Raw genomic sequence first — 15,196 nt, 5'->3', positions numbered from 1 at the left:
GTATCAGCTAGGCTTGCTAAATTACTCCTTGGAATGTCTGAATATAAGTGTCAGTTGTGCTTACATTACTATAACGAGGGTAAGGCTAATTGAACTACCGAAGTAGCTGAAATTCAGAATAATAAAAGTAAAAAAAGCAGCAGCACATTCCTCCAAGAAAGGAAGTGCACACAATACAAATGGCGGTTAAGCTTTACTCCCCAAAAGGAGTGAACTATTATCAGATTGAAGCTGTTTATACAGCAAAAGACGGTGGCCAGTAAATGTGTAGCTGGGCACGCCATGTAATGATGGAGCAAAAAATGCTGTGATGAAATGGGCATTTTCTGGGCAGGTAGGCTTGCGCATGCACGCCAACCTCGAGTAGGCATGCGCCATTATTTTCGGTGGCCAAAACGCGACGACATGTGAAAGACCTAGAGACACGTGGAGTCGCGAACATGCTAATGTTTCTCCCAGAAAGATGCGTGAATGCAGGCCTATGAGATTGCTTACCAGCACACGGCAGACCATTTCGGTGTCCGAAGGGCACCAGTTTTGATTTCGACGACCTCCACTTGAGGTGCTGTACAGATTGGGAAAAGGCCCATTGGGAAAATTGCTGACACGACCTCGAATCGGGCTGGTGCTAAACAGGAGTGATGGGTTTTTGCTGGATTGGATTTTTGTACTGTAGTGCACATAAATGAAAAAATGCCAGGCCTGTGCGGTAGGCGCAGCAAAGTCACAGCGAAAGCTAGAAGAGCGGCCTCTCAGAGCCTTTTGCAAACTCATTGGGTAACTACTGCAAGCACACTTGCTTGGTACTCACTAGGGCATTAATAATAAGCTTCTGGGTAGTAGGCCGGCATTGGCTATGCTATTTTTTGTCATTCTTCTGAGGATCGCAGTATCTGTTAACACTAGCAAGGAATTTCATGCCCATTGTTCATGTAGTCGCTGACGACGATGAGGAATTATGTCTGAAGTGGGTATGCGCCACAGTTAATAGGGGAACAAGAACAAGCTTTTTTAATAGTTTGAAGCATTGGACAGCCTACTTGTTGCGCTATTTGCATTGTGTGACGACTGGTTGTTCTTTTGCTGTTGTAAAAGGCTTTATAGGCCGTATTAACGCAATTGCTTTCCCGACATAAAGCCTGCCTAAGGCAAGTTTGACAACTAGTCACAAGCACTGGTGTGGCCCAGTAGTAGAATATTGGGCTGGCACCCAGCGGAACCGGGTTCAAGCCCCACTGTCTTTGGTGCAAGTTTTTTTTTTCTAATTTCGCGCAATGTGGTTACGAACACTGGTGGCGGCGGCAGACAACAACATGTGCAACGCCACCCGAAAAGTGATCTCATGATAGCTTTCGCTGTAAAACATGATAATGAAAAGGAGTCATGCACGATAAATTCATAAAAACACACCTGTGGGCAGCATGCAAGCCGCATATTGCACAGCTCTTTTGGCACACCCCTTGCTTGGGCTTTGAAATTACGCATAATGTTTCAATAGAGTAGATAAAAATTTTGTTGTAGGTCCACAATGTGATGCAGCTTTCAAACAACATATAGAGAGCGCAATGACCTTCACAGTTCCACAAATTTTCAGGCACCAAGTTGCACCAAGGCCACCTGTGTCTTCTCAGGAAGTTTTCCACATTTCCGGGCCGGGGGACCAGCTGCATTACAGCATCCAATCCAGGTGCGTCTGCGATTTCGTCTTGCCGCATTGTATGCTTTTTTGTGTTCAAGTATTGGTGTCTCCGTGGGCTTTGCGATCACACACTTGGCACTAACGGGGTAATAGTTGGCTGGGCGGTATTTCGAAAAAGGAGATATTTTTCACACTTCAGTTCACTTCATCAGTGTGCCATGTCAGTGTATCGCTGTACCAGTATCACAAATGAAACAAGCCACATTTTTTTTGTCGAAATAGTTTTCTTACTTATGTCGTAAACAAATGAAAATTAATATAATGGAACATCTCTTGTTAACTAGGGTTGATGTTTGGGCTAGTTAATTCATGCTTATAACACAGAAAAAAACTGCCCCGAAATTCTGGCAGGACACAAAATATGTCGTGCCTTCTTTGTCCTTGTGTCCTGTCAGAATGTTTTGCTGTTTCTTTCCTGTTTTAAGATCTCCTGTTGCACCTCCACCTCTTTCTGCATTGTGTTACAGAGTTTCTTCCGTGTTCCTTGGTTTTGCATTTTACTACATATTTTATCAAAAACAATGTCTTATTATTTTTTTTGTTCATGTTGCATATTGTATCGGCTTGCAAGCATGCACTGTAGCTAACGTGCACATATTGCAGTTCTCATTTTAAGATGCATTTCTCGGCAGGTGTTTACCATATGCTTTTGAACTTGCGCGTAGAAATCTCTTCACTTGGCTGTGCTGCATAGTAATATTTTCAATGTTGGCACTGTAGCAACGCAAGCTTTCTGATTGCAGTAGTCGGGCTGCTGTTTGTGTTTTACCGTTCAGTGGTTCACATTAAATGTTCTTTTTAGCTGTCCTAGCAAAATTGCGTGTGAGCTGAAAGGGATGCTGAACAAGATTACGCGGTGGAGATCCGGTCAAATTGAAAGATTTGTTTTTGAAATACACAGGCACAACCTATATTTCATACTGAAACTAGCGAAAATTAATAAAGTCGATGAATTTCCACAAACTGCTTGTGAAACGGTCGAGGTGACGTTTTCTGGCATTAAAAGAGGCACTGACACAAAATTTCGTGGCCGAGGTAGCCTGTAGGGTTGATTCCCAGGAACGTTCGTATATCATGTGCAAAATATCAACACCGAGTATAGCTGGGAAGGTATTTTAAGAGAATTTTGAAGTTTACGCGAGCCCTCGACTCCATCGTGCCATTGACACCATCGAAGGGGGCCCCTAGGTGACCCCCTGCTTCCCTCATGTCACGACGCTTCAGTCAACAAAACAAGTTATGATGACGTCAGCCGCCATTTTTCTTTTGCCACGTTTGTTACCTCAGTCTACATTTCTCGGCGGCTGGTTGCGAGTGCGTAGCCGTGGCGCAGGCTCAGAAATCTCTGTGTTTGGCGATATTTCTGTCTCGTTTCCTATTAGAATGTAATTCTTGATGCGCACCATGCGGAAGTATGTCACAGTTCTGTGTGCTGACGTGGTCAAAAGCTGCGCACGCTAGATGGCGACAGTTGCACCCAGTTTTTGGCGCTCTCTCAAACCGAAACTGAAACTGATCCATAATAAGGGGCCTTCAAATAATTACCTGTCGCGTGCTTCAGCAAACGATGTGTCGTGTCATGACTAACAGGCCCCCAGCAACACATTGCAGCAGAAAAACGCGAGGCCAAAGTTTTTGTGTCAGCACCCCTTTAACATCTGCGACATTTAGCACCGGCGAAATTGGGTGCGCCAACCTTGCCAGCCATTGTCTGTGTCTTTCAACCTTTTCTGTTCCCACTATGGTTCCTGGAAGCAGCACTAACGGCATAGGTAGTGAATGATGCTCAGAAGTGGGGTTAAGCCTCTTAAAGGGACCCAGCAACCCTTCAAGTAGCCATGCAAATGGAAAGACCTTATTTCCTTGCGAATTCACCCTGGGAAAAATTTTTTCAATCTGTTGAGTATGAGCGGAGTTGCAAAGATTTGTCGGATGCTGCAATCGCATTTTCGCTTCCCTCGCTCCAACAAAAGCACTGAAAGCTACAGGGAAGGATGGCAAGGGCAAATAAAATGCGTCACGTGAGCCTGGTGACCATGGGCACTTTTTTTATAGTTTTTTTAGATTACACGGCCTTTTCAGTGCGATTGCTCATGCTCGCGCTGACGTGTCACTGCTTCTCGCAGCAATCCTTGTAACGACCGAGCACGCCATGTTCAAATCAGCCAATGGCTGATAGAACAGCTGTGACGAGGTATTTCTGAGCTTCTTTCGTCACTTGTTGAGAGGAAAGCAAGCAATTTCTAGCGGACTTTGGGAATTTATTGTGAATTTCAGGTCGCATGCCGCCCTGTGATATTTGGCTCGCATGTTCTCGAGAGCCTCTAGTACCTAGTCGGCAGCGTTTTCTGACCATGCTCAAAAAGTGCTGCAGGGCCCCTTTAAGGGTGGGCCATGTATCAGCGACTTTGTGAATGCAAGAGAGTGGGTTGTAAGAGAGGGAAATAGGTGCACAGGAAAGTGTACAACACGCATCTGCTGTAGGGACAATTGATGTCACAGGTGTCGATGCACAGCCCCATTCGCTCTGCCTTTCAACCTCTGCGTGCTGACAATCCTTGAGGAGTACAGCCAGACGTTTAAAGATATGTGAAATAGACAATGTTTATTAAAACGCACCTTCGAGTAGAATCCCCATGTTTTCATAATTTTTTTTTTTTAATATTTTCGTGCAGTGTACCTTTGAAAAGCATTGTTCCTTTCGTGCATGGAGACTACTGTACAAAAACAAGCGATGCGCTTTGCTGTTTTGCAGTGATGTCAGCGTGGCGCCAACTGTCTACACATTGACCGATGTTCTTGTGCATGCACCTTGCGTGATTGCTAAGGGCAGTGACAATGGTGCCGAGGCTTCGCAATCAATGATTATGTGAGTTAACCCTTCTCATATCCAAGCGTTAAATATTTGTGCTGTATTTGTGAACATCTGCTGCTTTAAGCCCCTGACAGCGGAAAAGCAGACGTGTCTCCATAGGGCTTTGTGTACGCAAAGGTGGTTTGTTGCAGTCCATTTTCTTGAAAAGAATGTCTAGCTATTTATTACTTTTATTTACCTTTTTTGTGTGGATTACTGAATACATCAGAGCTATTTGTTGTTTTGGGCTATTTCTCGTTGGCAATTGTGACATCGGATCCTGGCTGCGGCGGCTGCATTTCCGATGGAGGCGGAAATGTTGTAGGCCCGTGTGCTCAGATTTGGGTGCACGTTAAAGAACCCCAGGTGTTCTAAATTTCCGTAGCCCTCCACTACGGCGTCTCTCATAATCATATAGTGGTTTTGGGACGTTAATCACATATCAATCACCCACATATCAATCAATCAATTGTGACATCGGCAGTGTAAGTGACAGGCTTCTACAGAAAGTTCCTGGGATGTTGTCTATGTTGTTGCTGGGAACAATGTTGATTGCGGCCAGGTGTCAGAAAATGAACTTGTATGATGTACAGATGTATGAGCTAATTTCTTTTTGTTTGCTGCAATGACTATAAAAGAATTTTTAATGCTTGATAATTGAAAATTTTGATTGTCAACATGAGGGCAGTGCCCTTTAGTGCCTGCCTGAAGGAGTTTGTGTACATTTTTATAAAATATTTATGATTTCATGTATCTTCATGAATGCAATTCAAGGAACGAGGCCGTGCAGAAACCAGTAGCGTGCTTTTTTCGTTGTTGCAATGTCTGCAGTTTTTACTATTGTTTTTATGTGGTTATTGAGAAGTTACTTGAATGTCAGCTTGAATCAATTTATTTGTTTTCCATTTTACTTCATCCTCATTTATGCTATGGCTGATAACTTTTTTTAATTTATGTACATTTTGTACTGTCCGTATAAGCATTTAAGAAACTTTTTTCTCCTGTATGACATGTGCCTTATGAGTGGATGTTATAAATCACCTTTTTTATCATTTCTATCAATTAACATTAGCTGCATGTTAAGAATCACAGGTGGTAAAGTGTGTTCGCATTGCCTCATTACCATGTGGTGGTCATGTCATGTGAAACTTCAGAAATCATTATTATTACGCCTACCATGCTGGCGATTACTTCAAATTTTTGTGGGGTGCAACACGTGACTGGTAATCGGACTTTCTTGCGTTATCTGACATGTCTCTTTGTAAAGTATCGCTCGACAAAACACCCCTAACAGTAAGAGTATATTCAATGCATAATGAATAATCTTTAATGGGGCGAGCGTGTCTTCTTGCTTTTGGTGGAACTTTCAAAAAGACCTGCTGTGAGATTGCAAGAAGGTTTGTGCTGTTTGCTTATGCTGTTCGTAATGCCCTTCTGATTTTTACTGTATTACTTGTTATTAAACCTATTTAAAAATGCCCATTATATATACTTTGTGTGAACTAGCTCAGCAGTCAACTTTCTTATTCTGTGAGGGTTCATAGAAGGGTTCTTTCGTTGTAGCATCCAGAATGTTTATAAAAAGTTCTTGCCTGCAAAGTTGGCAAATGTTGCTAGTACTAAAAGCGCTAATGCTATGCCTCCAAAGGAAGTGGCACTGTTTTCGGTCTTCACCACGCAGCACTTGATTATAATTTTACGTTTGTTTTTCAGCGGTGTCACGGATGTGCTGGATGCTCCGGCAGCCCATTCACAAGAGATGAAAGCAACAGCCCAGTCCACCACCTGCGTTGAACTTGCCGAGTCCAACACATGCATTGCACCTGCCCAGTCCAACACATGTGTTGAACCTGACCAGTCCAACACATGCGTCACACCTACCCAGTCCAACACATGCGTCGCACCTGCCCAGTCCAACAAAACGGCAGAACCCGGAGCTGCAACTATGTAAGTGTGCTCTAGGTGTAATATAGTACTTGCGGATTGAAAGGCGAAAGCTAATGGCTATGTAAAGCACGTTCTTTTGTTTGCAGCATCTAAACATTGTGTCATGTTGGTATAATTTTGACTCGAACACCTGAATCGCAGCCAACATTACCCTTATCGCCCAGATTCGAAGCATCATGATGCAGCTATCGTGAGCAGTTGCTCATAGCAGTCAGCATAGTTCTAAAGACAAACAAAAAAGGTGTTGCATATCAATACTTGAGTACTGTACCAATGTGCAATACATGCTTTGCAATGCATTGCACATTGAGAAAGACTTGGTGACAGTGTACAATGCCCCGATAGACAGGGATTGCGATGGACTGACAAGTATGCTGGATTCCCGTAATTTTATTTCGAGGCACCGAATACTGTGCGCTACAAATGCAAGGCGGTAGCGCGTTGACTTGTGCATATCCAAGTAAGCTGGCTTATTTTGGATTTATTTAAAGATGCTATTATTCTACAGACAGTGATATTGAATTTTTGCTTAGGGACGCTTTCAAACTCAAAGGACTGTGCGCACAATCAATTTTTGATTGCACTCACACTTTGAAAAGAAAAAAAAAACTACGTCTATCATTGTTGCCGAAACGTGACACCTCACACAGCCCATAAATGTAGCAATGTCTTCAGCAATTAGTTGAAATGCCTTCAGCAATGACCTGTCATATCCATAATAGCGGTAGCACATGTGTGAGCAAACTTTCAATTAACTTGCATAAAGAAGAAATTGAATGCTTCAACGGCTATCCTTCACGTATACCAGAACAAGGCTGATAGCTTCACCGATTGCACGGGCATGCGCAAGTAAGTTTTCGTGTTTTTTTTTATTTTCTCCCGTTCTGCGCCTTTTCAGTTGATAGTCTGTATGGATAAAAAGCCAGCGGGAAAAACGAAAGCTTATTCCCCGCCGGCAACCATCTTGCGTGTGAGTGAAGCAGCCATGCATCATATAAAAAATCTCGACTGGTTATCATGGCGCCTAGAAAGGTCATATCTTTAGGGGACAGGTGCACTAAGATGTCACTGATGCAATTGCTTCCTTTTTTCTTAATGTAGAAGACTTTCAAAATTTTCCGGTCATTTTTGGTCTTTCCCTGACCTAAAATTCTAGTTCACCACTAGAATTATTGGCTAAAGATGGCCAAATGTTTGTTAATGTTCATAAGATTGTTACACCATAACATTATTATGTTTTGTCAATAAAATTGTGTGTCTTTTTATAGTTTTTTGCTTTACTTCATCTGTGCATTTTTTGTTGGAACGTGATTTCACTTATATAAAATTGTGTGCCTTATTTTTGTATTAGCCCTATTATTTCTTGTTCTAACTGATCACGTGCTCCATAGCATGAACTACCAGCTTGAATATGTGTTCTGTAGCTGTTGCTTATTTATTGTATTGTTAACTACCCCATGCAATGCCTTCACAAGCCTTTTGGGGCCTTAAATAACAAACAAATGTTGGCTAATGTTCATTCCCCTCTGTTACAACTTAAGCATACCCTTCATTCATTGCCAATCCGACAATTTATTTAGCAGTGTGTGCAAAAACTCGATTACTTATCGGACGACGATAGAGGGCCTGTGTCCCAGCTTGACCATCTTTTCATTGGTCTCTTTCTCTTGCAGGAGGTTGTCACGTGTTACAGAGGACCTGCGTGCAATGTTGCCGCCCCACCTGGTCACCGATGATGCGAAGCATGCAGTGCGAAACATCGCGATCATCCCCAAGAACGAGCATGACCGCAACGACTACCTCAAGTTCCGACTGCCGACCTCCTTCGGCGTCTGGTGTGACGTAGCCCTGGAGAGGAAGACGGTGATCACCCCTAAATTGAGAAGGCACATCATCAACGTTCTGTTTCAAGCCTGCTACAAGATTTCCTTGTGAGGTTTTTTTTCTTCTTAAAGCTTCGTGCATAGTTTTGCACATTTCCTTACATTGTGTAACGTTTGATGCCACAGCACCCTTGGCAAGGTCTCGGGGTTTGCAAGGGTACACGTTCAAACCTCGATTTCACAAAGCCAGATATAATGAAATATTGGCTATAACGAAGTAAATTATGATTAGTCTTGCAATATATTTGGTGTTAGGTATGTACTTTTATAATGAATTACTATTGGACGTAACGAACTCATTTTGCTACAAGATGCAGCTTTCTTATAACGAGTTTTGAGGGTAGTTTCCTTTTTTAGTTGCCTTAAACACACCATTTCAGATCACTTACCATTTTTTTGTTACCTGTCACACTTTTTTTTTGTAAATCAGCTTGTAGTTTTAGAATGTTCGAACCTTCATTCGTCTCTCTGGGGTTCATATTATATACTTGGCCTCATGCTTTAAGTTCCATTCTAATTACACTGGCCGTGCTGCATAGACCCATTTTTGCATCGTCACCACAGTGGCTTAGTTTTGTTTCAGTGTTCAGGTGTGAACCCAAAGGATGTAAGTTCAATGCCAGTTGCAGTGTGCACATTTCGATGGGAGCGAAACGCTAGAGGCCCATTTACCGTGTGATGACAGTGCGTGTTCAAAAATAACCAGAGCTCTGCAGCATCCCACATAGCTTATTTTGGGACACATAAAGCTAACAATTTTCAGGGTACGCAGTACGCACTGAATAACAATGTTAAAGGAGCGGTGCCATCGAATTTTTTAGGTTATGAAAAGCCTGCTGTAGGCTTCCTCTGTACGCAAGGACACTCAGCAGGAAGTGTTGGACACAGCAGAACGTTTAGATTATTTTAATTCGCTTTCATAGTGTGCCTGGCTGCTCATTCTTGGGGAGACCCATCGCTAGCGCAACTCATACTGGCATTGCAGGGTAGGAAGCGAAAGGAGAGTTTCAGTGAGATCAGACTGACATGAAACGAACGGTGACCCACAGCTTTGCTGCTCCAGGCAAGCCAAGGGTGCATCAATTGCGAACTACGCTCATATTTTGTGAGCTCGCTACCAAAGTAGCCAACCTTGCTTGCATTTCGCAAAGTGCTTTGCACCTTCACGCAAAACTGCAAAGATGAGATTAGAGAATTTTCGTTCATTTGCACACTTCTTTGCATACTTGGTTTCCATAGCCGTTCATCTGAGAAGCTGCAAATCACCAGAGTCACTGTGTATGCTACCTACGGGAGCGGACTAGCGCATAGGTCTGCCATTTTGCCTGGTTAGCAACCAAAGTTACGCGGCAAGGTCGCGTTTTGTTTTTGCAGGCGACTTGCTTAATCCTGTCGCCGATCGACAAAGCATGTCACCAATTGCCACCCGATGTGTCTGGGGTGTCAACGACCGGCAAAGAAAAAGAAATACAGTCAAATCTCATTAATTTGAAGATGCTTAATTCGAACTTCCGGTTAATTTGAACTCATGACGAGGTCCCGTCAAAGCTATGTGAATTCCAATGGGCGAAAATGCCCGGTAATTGGAACGCCCAAGCACTTCCGACGGTTCATTCGAGCATACCACGCTCCGAAAACGCTCTCAGCACCCCGCCCCATCTTGCGGCGGCTCCTGTGACATCTCAACGCTGCGCGCGAAGGAAATGAAAAGGAAAGAAAAGGCTGCGGTGGATTGTTTGCTCTCTCTCAAATGCCGATCTGCGACACGCCCGCGTCACGCTTCTCCATTTTCTGTCCCTGCCACGTAAAGACCCTTCTCCTTCCAACACCGCGCGCGAAGAGAGAGAGGAAAAAAAAACTAAATATGTCGCTGGGTTGAGTGAATGTGTGGTTGCAGGAAAGGAACAAGGCACTATCTTCTGCAGCCCTTGTGGGAGCGTTGCTCTGCACCTTGAGGGGGTGGGGGGGGCGCTCACGCGCCGGTGCCACGCTTCCCCCTTTCCCGTCCCTGCCACGTAACCCTTCTCCTTTCAACGACGCGTGAAGAAAGGAAAAAAAAAATTTCTCTCAAATGCCGGTCTGTTTCTCTCCGCATGGAGACGCTCCTCCTTTCTCGTCACATGCTGGCCATGGTGCGGCTGCGTAGGGGAGAGCGGGAGGCTCGCTCCGCAGTCCTTATTGTCGTTTTTAGAAAATGTCGACGCTGGACATTTCTGCGCCCAACTTCTCTTGCAAGGAGAATGCTGAAGCCGAAATAGAAATGCTTTGCAAGCTGCGTGCGAAATTGATTCACTCGCTGCAAGGCAAACGTGTGCACATGCGCATCACCGATTACTTCAATTAATAACGGACGTCCTGTGATTTGTGAATAAATGTAAGTGTTCTGAAACTTCCCCCTCGTGTGTTAGGTCAATGCACATGCACCACTGCATGGAGAGCCCTCCGTTTATTTTGCTTTCATTAATTTGAACTTCTTTTAATTCGAAACAAATTTTCGGGCCTCTTTGAGTTTGAATTATCTAAATTCGACTGCACCTGCTTCTGGGACTGTGTCACAGGAGTTCAAAAGCATTTTTTTAGTCTGTTCGGTAATGCGAAGCGCAAATGCATAGCGTAGTGCCGAATAAAATGCACCTCCGCTGCCGCATGGTCAAGTGGCCCCAGCTATAAAAGATAAGCAACAACTCACAAACATATAAATATTCGAAACTCAATGAGCGCCACACTAAGCCTACAGCATTCATTATTTGAGTATGTTTTTCTGAAATGGTGCCGAATCCATGCAAATACTTTTCTGTCGAAGCTTAAGGACATGAATCTAAAGCAAATAAAGTTACCAGCTTGTAGCTAACAAGCTACAGAGTGCACGACGGTCATTTGATAGATTTCAGGGAGACGGCAACCGCTTTTGGCAGTGCGTCCTGTGCACCAGCTTCTCCGCAGTGCATGATCGTTGGAAAACTAATGCTCTACTCTGTTATCTAAAGGTAGCATATACAGTGACTCTATAAGCCACCGGATCCCTAGGGGGCTACCTGGTGGCGAAAAGGTGAACTAGGCAAGCACAGTATTACTGTTGCAGAAACCTAATGTTTTCCACCTCTCTGCTGGTGTTAGTTCTTGGCAGTAGCATTAGTTTTGAATGCGTTGCATTTTGAAGTGTTTTTTTTTGTCACAGCTTTACAGCGAGAACAAAAAAACGTAACCGTAACTATGATAACACAAAGTGTCTCAAGATGTGGGTGCCATTGTCCCATAACCTGGTACTCCGGGAGCACCTCTGCATGCCAGAGTGCCGTACACTCAAATGTTTTCTATTAGAAAATTTCAGAGCATGTTGAAGGCATCGGGACAGTTGCTCACATGTGTGCGTGAGAGAAGACTATGCAGCGTAGCGTGCATAACAGCTTTGTGGGCCTGCGCGTTCAAGCTTCCAATAGGGTGAAGTCAGTGTCCAACTTGGTGCTAAGAAATCAAAACTGAAAGTTGTTTACATGGAGAAGGTAATATTAAAATATTTAGCAAGAATGCATGAATCTTGGAGCACATATCATGCTTCCTGAAGCACTAAGAAACATTCGCAATGGAGAACGCACAGGCTGCCAAGTCGATGACAAAAGGTTAACGAGTGAATTGCTATAGCCACTTCTGGTTACAGTGCTCAACTACTGGCACAGACGCCCTGAAATCGACCTGGTTTGTAAACCCCCTCGTTTTGCAGGTACCCAACGAGGAGGTTGTACAGAAGGGCAATCGACGTCCTGGTGATGAAGTACCCGCACATTGCTGAGGGACCTTTCAACTGGGTAAGCTAGCGTTTGACACGTGTGACTGCTACTTACTTTATGGCTGGTGTCATTAGTTCAGGCCAGGGTTCACTTGTTTCATTGGAAGATGTAGCATGACCTGTGTTGTTGAAGGTAAGATGAAATCATGCTCTTTGCGCTGGCTTTGTCATTTCCTTCATCCACTAACTAAGTAAAAGTTGAACGGGTAACCAAGTAATGTTGCTTTGAGGATATATAAAGCAGCGTGCTTAAAGACGAGCAAGATAGTCAAAGTGATGCATGTCAGCACAAGCAATGGCATGTGTCATTCTATCATTTCTGTACAGTTTCACACACTTTGTGGCGCACTCTCACTACAAATAAACATGCAAGTCAACGGAGTATGGGAGGGGGGTGGAGGAGGTGGTTTCAACCACCCTTCGTGTATATATCCATGCGTGCAAGTACGGTCAGACATGTATATATCGAACGCATATGTAACAAAGTATTCTGGTTATCGAGCAGCTTTAAAATACCTTTGAAATACTTTATTAATATGAAAATTACTGTAAACCAAGTTACTTATATATAGAACATTTTTGTGATTCCCTTCAAATTAAATGTATTGTAGGCATCTATTATGCGCTTTATCCTCATCTGGACTGCAGTCAATCATCATCACCTGTTCTGGCTGACAGTCATCATCGTCTTTGAACGTGCGCTTCATCTTTGGGTTCGTTGCGCTCGGATGACGACTCAGTTGTAACGACATTTATTGACCGTGAACTTGGGAGCGAACAAGCGCAGCGGACGCAAAGATGATGTGCACATTCAAAAACGATGATGGCTGTCAGCCAGAATAGGTGATGATGATTGACTGCTGTCCAGATGAGGATAAAGGGCATAATAGATGCCTAAAGTATTCAGATTCAACTCTATACATAAACAAGCATAGTTTAGAAACTTCGGGGAGAAAGGCAGAAAAGGGTTGTTGCACCCTACTCCGCACCAAACACCCAAGTGTCTGCAATACTCGGCTTCATTCTTGATTTCGAACTTGAGAGTTTCATACGTTGGTTCGTATGCTACTTCCAGCAATGCTGGTGTCTGGCCCTGAGGAGCAAGTTCAAGAACGTGCGACGAAAGCTCCCGGAGAAGCCTGGTCTCGTGGGTGAGTCGAGAAGGAAGTTTGGAGGGAAACGCACGCTGGAAGAAGTCCGGTACCAGGTGGCCGAAGCACAGAAGGTGGGTGTAAAATATTTGGCACATTCTTATCAGGTGCGAGATTGATGCATCCTGTTGGCAGGTATCCCAACAAATTGCGTGATAGTTTCGCAGCAGAAGCTTGTCACCTGCAAAGTAGCTTGAGCTGTTTGAGCGAAGCTCTGAGAGAACAGTGCTACAAGTTCGAATTTTAGCAGCTGATCGCAGTCGCAGTGCAGTAATCATAGTTGCAATGACACTCTAGAACACCTGTCATGCTACTTGTGCATTGAAAGGGCCCTGAAACACTTCTTCAGGTAACCATGGAACCGATTCACTAAAAGAGCTTACTGCCTCACGAATTCAACCCCGCAAAATTTTTAAGAATTCATCCAATGTGAGTGGAGTTACTAAGATTTGTCGCATGCTGCAATTGCATTCTCTCGTTCCGACGAAAGCGCTGGAAGCTAAGCAGGGAGGGATGACATGGGCAAAAAAAATACGTCACGTGCGCCCCGTGACCTTGAGCACTTTTTTTTTTCTTCGAATACGTGGCTTTCTTAAGGTGATCGCGCGCATGCATGGACAAGTCGCAGCCTCCCGCTGCGATTCCTGTAACAACCGAGCGCGCCATGCTCAAATCTGCCAATGGCTGATATAATTGGCCTTCTACAAGTGATTTTGGGTTTCCTCTGTCATTCGTCGAGAAAATAGAAAGCAATTTTGAGCTGATTTTGATCATTTATTGTGAATTCCAGGCCGTGTGCTGCGCTATAATATTTGGCTCACGTGTTCTCGGGAGCCTCTACTACCGATCGGCAATATTTTCTGACTATGCTCAAAAAGTGTTGCTGGGCCCTTTTACTCATGAAGTTATCGAAAATTCATTTAGTCATAATTCATTTAGCAATGAAAACATTATATAAAGCACCTACAGCACCCAAAGCTTTAAGCTGCAAGGGAATCTTCTGTACTAATTAAAAGATAACTAATAAGAAAAAGCCATTTACTAACAGAAAAAATCAGTTAAGTTTCGAAGAATTAATAACATTTGACAACGAAGGAACTAAAACATGATATCGAATTACACAGAAATACGTACTGTGAGAATTGAAACGAACAAAAAAAATTTGGTTAATACAAATGGCATTGCAGCATACGAGTCTACATACAAACATGTAACTTAGAAAAATAGTTGAATTCGTAAATGAAACACCGTTGTATGAGATAATTGCATGTTGTGATGAATAATAGTGATAAAAAAATGTAGAATGTATGAGACGGTACTGAAATTGCAAGAAGTTCAGATGTATGGCATTAAGTGAGCCGACATAAAATTGAACGAACATGATTAGTGATTTAATAGAACAGGTTGAACAGCATAAATTGTAGTAGATTAGTCACAGCTAAAGTAAATACGAAAATGATTGCTTTTCGAAACTGCCTATACTGTGAAAAAGCTTCATGTCACCTGGAATACTGGTCCAGAGGGAAATCAACTGTAAACAGAGAAGTGGATCGACCATTAGTTTTAACTTTTGGTAAGAAATAGTTACAGTGAAGCCTCGGTGACATGATCACGGCTCGTGTGAATTTCGGGGTGATACTAGTTTTTCTGCTGGGTTACTGTGATATGCTGATTTGTTTTGTAAGGGTCAGTGTTTCGAACTAATTCTACTCCTAACAGGGCGCTTGAAACCTCTCATATTAAGAGCAGCATATTGTACTGGAAAGATGATTGTACTCCTGCAACCAGCGCATGAAAAAACACCTAAAATAAAAACAAATATGCTTCTAAAGGAGCCCCCCTCGCCCTTTGACCTACAGCGGTGGTCTATTGGGT

General features: G+C 43.4%; 1 protein-coding gene across 1 annotated transcript in view; it reads left to right on the top strand.

The window, feature by feature from the left end:
* The window catches only part of LOC119179378 (uncharacterized), a 35,426-nt gene that overhangs the window by 3,892 nt on the left and 16,338 nt on the right, over positions 1-15,196 (top strand). Inside the window, exons 3-8 of the mRNA XM_037430444.2 lie at positions 1,595-1,687; positions 4,455-4,568; positions 6,267-6,500; positions 8,174-8,431; positions 12,105-12,189; positions 13,246-13,395. Coding sequence (XP_037286341.2) covers positions 1,595-1,687; positions 4,455-4,568; positions 6,267-6,500; positions 8,174-8,431; positions 12,105-12,189; positions 13,246-13,395 — 934 coding nt within the window. The remainder of the gene's footprint in view (positions 1-1,594; positions 1,688-4,454; positions 4,569-6,266; positions 6,501-8,173; positions 8,432-12,104; positions 12,190-13,245; positions 13,396-15,196) is intronic.

This window comes from Rhipicephalus microplus, chromosome 7 (genome assembly GCF_043290135.1).
Source record: "Rhipicephalus microplus isolate Deutch F79 chromosome 7, USDA_Rmic, whole genome shotgun sequence".
In the NCBI taxonomy this organism is placed as follows: Eukaryota; Metazoa; Arthropoda; class Arachnida; order Ixodida; family Ixodidae; genus Rhipicephalus; species Rhipicephalus microplus.
Note: the sequence above shows the minus strand (reverse complement) of the source record. Positions and strands in the feature narration are given on the sequence as shown.